At 49.6% G+C, this 6,803-nt stretch overlaps 2 protein-coding genes across 3 annotated transcripts; one reads left to right on the forward strand and one right to left on the reverse strand.

The window, feature by feature from the left end:
- The first annotated feature begins 395 nt into the window (after nucleotides 1-395).
- LOC100276810 (DUF740 family protein) lies at nucleotides 396-1,636 on the forward strand. 2 transcript variants are annotated; one of them, NM_001150520.2, is made up of 2 exons: nucleotides 396-901; nucleotides 991-1,636. In NM_001150520.2, exons 1-2 carry the CDS (start codon nucleotides 559-561, stop codon nucleotides 1,317-1,319), a joined length of 672 nt encoding a protein of 223 aa, NP_001143992.1. In that variant the 5' UTR covers nucleotides 396-558; the 3' UTR covers nucleotides 1,320-1,636. The 2 variants fall into 2 exon arrangements, with proteins under 2 accessions (NP_001143992.1, NP_001394022.1); NM_001407093.1 differs by having other exon boundaries at nucleotides 418-1,636.
- Nucleotides 1,637-1,828: 192 nt separating this feature from the next.
- On the reverse strand, nucleotides 1,829-6,574 carry LOC100383479 (uncharacterized). Its single transcript, NM_001176127.1, has 3 exons — nucleotides 5,487-6,574; nucleotides 2,372-2,938; nucleotides 1,829-2,120 (listed from the first exon to the last, which is right to left on the reverse strand). Exons 1-2 carry the CDS (start codon nucleotides 6,480-6,482, stop codon nucleotides 2,393-2,395), a joined length of 1,542 nt encoding a protein of 513 aa, NP_001169598.1. The 5' UTR covers nucleotides 6,483-6,574; the 3' UTR covers nucleotides 1,829-2,120; nucleotides 2,372-2,392.
- Between the last annotated feature and the right edge of the window lie 229 nt (nucleotides 6,575-6,803).

The raw sequence follows: 6,803 nt of genomic DNA on the forward strand, positions 1-6,803 counted from the left end.
TGACCCACCGGTTCCATTGCATCTCCTCCATCCCATTCTTGAACTATTATTATTAGCAAGTTCTCTATCAATTGTATTGCAACAACAAATGATATAAATAGAATATTAATATTATATACAAATGGCCATGCATGCAATGAAGGTAAACGGATGGGAGTGAGAGCTTATAATTAGGAACAATGCAGTTGTTGATTGGTCACCTCATCTGATCTATTTTATTAATTATTATTATTAGTAGTAATTCTCCCAGCCCCTTTTAACATTAAATAAATATAATGAATTGTAATGCTAAAACACGGAGATGCATGGCTGGCTGTTGAGAGGTTCATTGAGCAGAGCTGGGCAGGCCACCGTCCCGTCTCCCCTACCATACCATACCATACCCATCCGTGTGGCCCTCCCCCAAGGGCCAGGGCGCCAGGCCAACCAAAAGACTCCTTCCTTGCGCAGATCTCCGTCCGTCGCTCTCCGAACTCTGATTGAGGAGGAGTGAAGCTTCTTTTCTTCTTCCTCCAGTCATCCCATTGCAAAAGTAGAAGCAGGGAAGGAATTGGAAGCATGAACAAGCAGCAGCAGGCGTACGGGTACGGAAATGGGCAGCAGGCCGACGTCCCAGGCTACTGCTGTTTCCATCCCCGGGAGGTCGGCGTCGGCGTCTGCGCTCACTGCCTCAAGGATCGCCTCCTCCTCCTCCTCGCCGCTGCCAACAACAATAAGATCGACGACGACGCCCGCCGCAAAAGCAGGAGCAGGAGCAGGAGCATCTCCCTCCCCAAGGTCTTCGCGCTCGGCTCCTCCTTCCTCCAGCGCCTCGACTCCCGCCACCACCGGGGACGAGGGCGGGACAACAACTGCTACTCCGACGACGACGACGCCACCGCCTCCGTCGCAAGCCTCGATGGTACAATCCCATCCATCTGCAGTTTGCTTGTTTCTTGTCTGCTTGCCAGATCAATGATTCAGTGGCCCGGCGGATGTGAAAAAAAAAAGATTCCTTCATCTCCATCAAATTCGAGGACAACGGCAAGGCGACGTGGGACAGCCAGAGCCAGCACAAGGCGGCAGCTCCCGCGAGGTCGTCGTCGACGACGACCATGGTAGCGGTGGAGCACGTCAAGCGTGTCGGCGTCACCCGGTGGCGCAAACAGGTGGTGGGCCGCATGCTGCAGCTGGCGCGCTGGAGGAGGTCGTCCGCCGCTGCGGGTGGGCTGGACGGCAAGAAGGCGGCGGCGGCGGCGGCTGAGCGGTCCAAGGCCAGAGGGAGAGGCTGGATCCGGAGCCTCACTCGGAGGCGCGCGCACGGGGACCGGGCGTGGTAGGTCGCCGTCGTCGGTAAGGAGGCCTGGTCGGTCGGGGGCGGGGCAGCCCATGCATGCATGCATGGTGTCCGATGGATGGATGGATCTGCGAGCTTCCCCCCTTGCTTTGGATGGAGACGTAGTAATTGCTTGCTTGTGCTTTGTACCAAGTGAGATGAGTGAGTGCCTCCTTTTACCTACTATAGGCTACTATACGTACAGTTAATAGCAGCTAGCTGTTGGTGTGGATTGCTATGCGTTAGTACTTGTTAAAAGAAAGAAAGAGATATGTATATGGTGCATGCAAGACCGGCAAATTAAATAAAGTAATGCAATGCAAATACAGAATGGAAAACTAATAGAAATACATAAAACAAAAAAAGGACTGCCTTTTTAGCAGAGATTGGGACAGAGGTGCCACCAGAAAGATGCATGCATATGCACTGGGGCAACATTCGTCTTTCACAAGTGAGCAGGCAAGGTAGGCATGGTTCCACATGAGCTGATCCACACCCAACAAACAATTAATTAGCGGGGGAAGGGTCATTGACCCATATCATTACCAAATTAAACCCACATATAGTTGCGCGCAATGCAATTGCAACAGCAGAGCAGAAGAAAGTGATACGACCAAACTCCCAGAATTGAATCAACCAACCAACAATATGAAGTGTTCTGTTAACTAAACTACAGCCATGGGTTGCAACTTGCAACGGTAATACTCCCCCCACAGCCTACTAAATGTAGCTACAGATAAACTCTGCATGCACCAACACTTGTACTTTGGTAGTAGAAACCCACACTCCCAGACTTAAAAGGCATCTGCAAACAAAAGCATTGCATGCATACATCAGTGACAGGCAGTGGTGAAACGTGGAGCAGGGTCGATAGATTGTGCTCCTTTTTTCGATTTCCTATTCTTCCATATATATGTTTCTTCTTTGAATTTGAACTTTGGCTAGATTCACCAAACAATAAAACTTGAAAGCAACATATAGCAGCCATCAACATTGAAATCTAGTCATATCATTGAAGCAAGCAAATCTTAATTTGGTCGATCCCTCAAAGCATACCTTCAAGTACAGGTGCATGGTTTAGACATCTTTTCCGACACTGCCATCAGCCGTAGCATCACCACTAGGAGCTCCATTCAGTTCTTCACAACAACCACCACAGGCAACACTTCGCACAACATGGACCATGATTGTGGCGCCAAAGAGCTGTATGCTCTTCACTTGGACTGGAAGCTCTGCTGGAGGCAACCTTACTGATTTGTTGGGAGGAGAAGCAGATTCAGGATCCAGAATCTCAGAGGAATCACTGGGGCTTGTAAACGGTGGCATCTGGAGGTCCGGGTTGAGCAGGGGGAACAGTACCCGATTCGTGAGCACTGCAGAAGATTCAGAGGGCGCAGCACAAGGGCCGGTGTGCCTGGCTCCCTGCATGCTAGCAGGAATTGGTGGCCCCTGGATTTCCGATCCGATCAGTGGATAAGAGACATCTCCATGGCAAAGAGACGCAATTGGGTTGCAGATCCTCGCTCCATTTGGAAGAGGAGGGTGTGTAACAAGCTCGACTTGCCAAGCATTCACAAATCTGCTCAGATTTGGTGATAATGGAGAGGAATCATCCCAGTCGATCTGCAGTTGTGTCAAGTCGTAATGACATGAGTCAGGATCAAGTAGGAAATCGGCAATAATTAGAAACAAACAAAACCGATCCCTTAGCTCTATAACAGAGAAGGAAATATCTTGCCCTACTAAGGTCATGTTTGGAACAATCCAGTTTTTAAGAAACCAGTTTTTATTTTTTAGCTAGGAGAACCTACCTTCTTTGTTTTTAAAAAATTGAGAATCCAATTTTTATAAACTGAGGTATAAATTGGTATGTTTGGAACCACCTCAATTTCTATAAACCAGTTTCTTAAAAACCGGGTAGTTCTAAACAGACCCTAATAGTAATGCATAATAAGATTATTAGATTAATATATTCAGTTTAAAAATAATAAGGGTGTCATATAAGATGGTGAGGTGAACCCACGCGACAAAAGATATACCAAATCACTTATAGCTCCCCTATGCCAAGTCAGTATTTTACTTATTTAGCCCTGAAATTTTCAAGAAACAGATGAACAGGCCCTAATAGTAATGCATAATAAGATTATTAGATTACTATATTCAGTTCAAAAATAATAAGGCTGTCATATAAGATGGCAAGGTGAACCCACGCGACAAAAGATATACCAAATCAGTTATAGCTCCCCTATGCCAAGTCACTATCAAGGTTTTCAAGTCGACCGACCACGATTAGTCGGCCTTATCGCTAGAGGGAGCTCGATTAGGGTCTCCGACTCGACTAGAGCGACTAGGAAGCGATTTGTCGTCCTAGTCGCCGACTAATCGCGATTAGTCGTTCGACTAGGTATAGTGGTCGACTAGTTTTGCCTGTTTTGGGCACTAATCCGATCTCTGTTACATGGACCGACCCACCATCTGTACAGCACAAACATTGTTTTGCTGCTTTTGCCCTACTTGTACCAATACGGTACACGCATTACGCAGCGCACAGTCGCGCTCGCGCGTGCACACTTCTCCAGCGCCGCCGCACCTTCTCTATCGTCGTCGCCCTCCTCTCCTGCTGCCATGCTGTGCTCCCGCGGCCCTATGCTCGAGTGTCAATTGCGCCCCCTCCATCATGCTGTGGTTGTAGGCTGTAGAGGCCCCCCTCCAGCGCTATTTTGCAAAATATAAATAACATATATGTATGTATGCAAAATATCTCTACTCTTCAAAAATTCCTCCACGATCTTATCAGACCCATTATTTTCTGCCTTCCGCAGCTATCCTCCAGATCTACTAGGCCACTACGGCAATGTCCCTAGGACATCTCTTGATCTCGCATACCCAGTCAAGAAATCTTGGTCCACCACCGAATCAGTGTGCTGCTGAAATCAGTGTACTGTTGTATTACAGTCCTGCTACAACTTTATATATTGATATATACATATAGTCTTGTTATAGGTGGACGAGTATAGGATGATTAGGAGTCGACTAGACTTGATTAATCGAGAAAATCAACGACTAATCGCGATTAGTCATCTTATCGGTGCTCAGACAACTAGAGTCGACTAGCCGACTTTAAAATCTTGGTCAGTATTTTACTTATTTAGCCCTGAAATTTTCAAGAAACAGATGGAAGCAGAAACATAGGAACAAGTTAAGGGCGATTGGGGTTGGGAATCCGCTTGATGATTAGAGGAAGAACATAATTCTTTGGTGACTTACCTAGCAGGAATAGAACCGAGTTTTTTTAAATATTTACAGGTAGGGGTGGTAATGGATCACCATCCAAATACCTATTTATAAAAGTTAGAGTCCTTAAATAATTTTAGTTTAAAAATAAATAGAAATATGGTTCGGTTCTAATATGATTTGATTCTTAAAGTTTGTAATGTAAAATTTAGAGTTCATTACCACCCTATTTGAAGGACCGAGTATACTAGCAAGTACAGTAGTACGAGTACATGCAGTGCACGTGTCAAAAACTGGCATGGTTTCTTGTGCGAAAACAAATCAAATTAAACAGGGCATGGAGGCCGGGTGCATGCATTCAGAATTCAGAAGCGTGGTACGAAGGCGAAGTGGCACAGGCTGACAGGCATCACGAATCACGACAAGATTTGGATGAATATACAAATACTGTTACTACTTGCTAGTGGTAGCAGGAAGATATGGACAGGCTGAATGAGGAAGCAGACAGAGAGAGGCAGCCCCACTGCTACTGGCTGCAGAAGTGCAGAGTGGAAACAGAAACGGACATGTGAAGGTATCCAGTCCGACAGAAGAACCACCGGCAGCCCCACAACGCAATCGCAATATAAAAATACGACTCGACGACAACACTGATCGAAAACAACAAAAATATCTGTTTAGCACGACACGAGTGACTGGCTTGGCTTCAAAGCTAGTACGGGTCAAGATTGTTCTAGTGATAGCTTTGTAGTACTACTACTACTAAGTAATTAAATAAAGTCCTGGTTTGTTGTACTAATAAGCGATTAAGCAAGGGGAAGGTATCTCATCATGACCAATGAGCATGCATGGCAGTACGCGGTCAGTGCTTCCGGGTGAACACACACTGGCCATCAGGGCAATTGGAATTATGGAAGGAAGACAAGAAAATTCAGACCTCGAGCGCTCGCCAGATGTTTTGGTGGAGCGACTTGACGTGGCCGTCGGCCCACACGGTGCGCCGCGTGTCCTCGGCCTCCATGACCTGCATACGCACCTGCGCGCCTGGCTCCCAGCGGGTGGCGAGCACGCCCTCCACCTCGTCGCGCGGGACGATGAACTCCCCGGCGGCCTGTCTCGGGAAGTAGGTGACCGCGAAGGACCTGCCCTCCGCGGCGAGGCGTGCGGCCTCAATGACGTCCTGGGGCGGTACCCGCGCGCGCGCGTTGCGGGGCGGGGGCTGGTCCGGGTCGACCCCGGCTCCGGACCCGACCCTGGGGAAGACGAGCGGGTACCTGGGCGTGCGGCGCAGGCCGACGATGAGGTCGCCGTTGTGGCGGCGCATGAAGACGACGATGTCCCCCGCGACGAGCAGCTTGGCGTTGACGAACCTGCTCCAGCCGGTGGTAAGCAGGTGGCGGCGTGGCGTGCCGCGGTAGATGTGGCGGAACTGCCACGGGTTGCCCCTGGTGTCGCGCATGAAAAGCTTCTGCACGGGCGGGTTGGCGTCGAAGTCGAGCGTGGGGAAGATGTGGTCGGCGCAGTAGCGCGGGACGGAGAATCCGCCGCCGTTGTTGGCGTCGCTCTGCGTGAGCTCCTTGGTGAAGTAACTGAGCTCCTGCGGCGGGCAGTCGCTGGTGGGGTCGGTACGACAAGCGGCGGCGGGCCCGCGGTGGGGGCCTGGGCTGAGGGAGATTTTGGCGAACACCTCGTTGGTCTCGTCGTCCGCGCCAAGGCTGACGCCGGCGACGGTGCAAGGGAAGAGGTGCGGCGCCGGGAGCGGCGCCGGGAGATGCGCGGGGCACTGCTCGGCGTGGCCGTGCGGGAAGTAGTAGACCTCGGCACCGACGGCGGGGAGGCGGGAGAGCGGGACGGCGCAGGCGAGCCAAACGTCGCGGTCGACGATGCTGTCGCCGTTGGCGGCGGGAAGGTGAAGCGGTGGCTGTGGCCCCATTGTCCTGTACAACGTACTACTAGGGTTTGGCGACGCGGACGGAGCGGAGGGAGGGAGGGAGGAGATGCTGCGCGGGATGGAGGATTCGTCGGTGAGAAGGAAGGAAGTGCAACAGATTAAAGATGGATATCCAGATGATCGAACGATGCCTACCTTTTATTAGTGTATTTTTTCGTTCAATTTTCATTAATTAATACAATATAGTGGTTTACCATACCTGTGCGTGCAACGACACATTGAATTTAGTCAACTTTAATATTCTCTTCTAATTTTGTTTTTATTTTTCTCTTACTTATCAGGAGCGAAAAAAACTTTTTCTCA

This window comes from Zea mays, chromosome 2 (assembly GCF_902167145.1).
Source record: "Zea mays cultivar B73 chromosome 2, Zm-B73-REFERENCE-NAM-5.0, whole genome shotgun sequence".
In the NCBI taxonomy this organism is placed as follows: Eukaryota; Viridiplantae; Streptophyta; class Magnoliopsida; order Poales; family Poaceae; genus Zea; species Zea mays.

Coding starts and splice junctions, on each gene's coding strand:
- LOC100276810 (NM_001150520.2), top strand. CDS start 559: ATGAACAAGCAGCAGCAGGCGTACGGGTACGGAAATGGGCAGCAGGCC. Junction 902..990: donor CTCCGTCGCAAGCCTCGATG/GTACAATCCCAT, acceptor GAAAAAAAAAAG/ATTCCTTCATCTCCATCAAA.
- LOC100383479 (NM_001176127.1), bottom strand. CDS start 6,482: ATGGGGCCACAGCCACCGCTTCACCTTCCCGCCGCCAACGGCGACAGC. Junction 2,939..5,486: donor ACATCTGGCGAGCGCTCGAG/GTCTGAATTTTC, acceptor ACACAACTGCAG/ATCGACTGGGATGATTCCTC.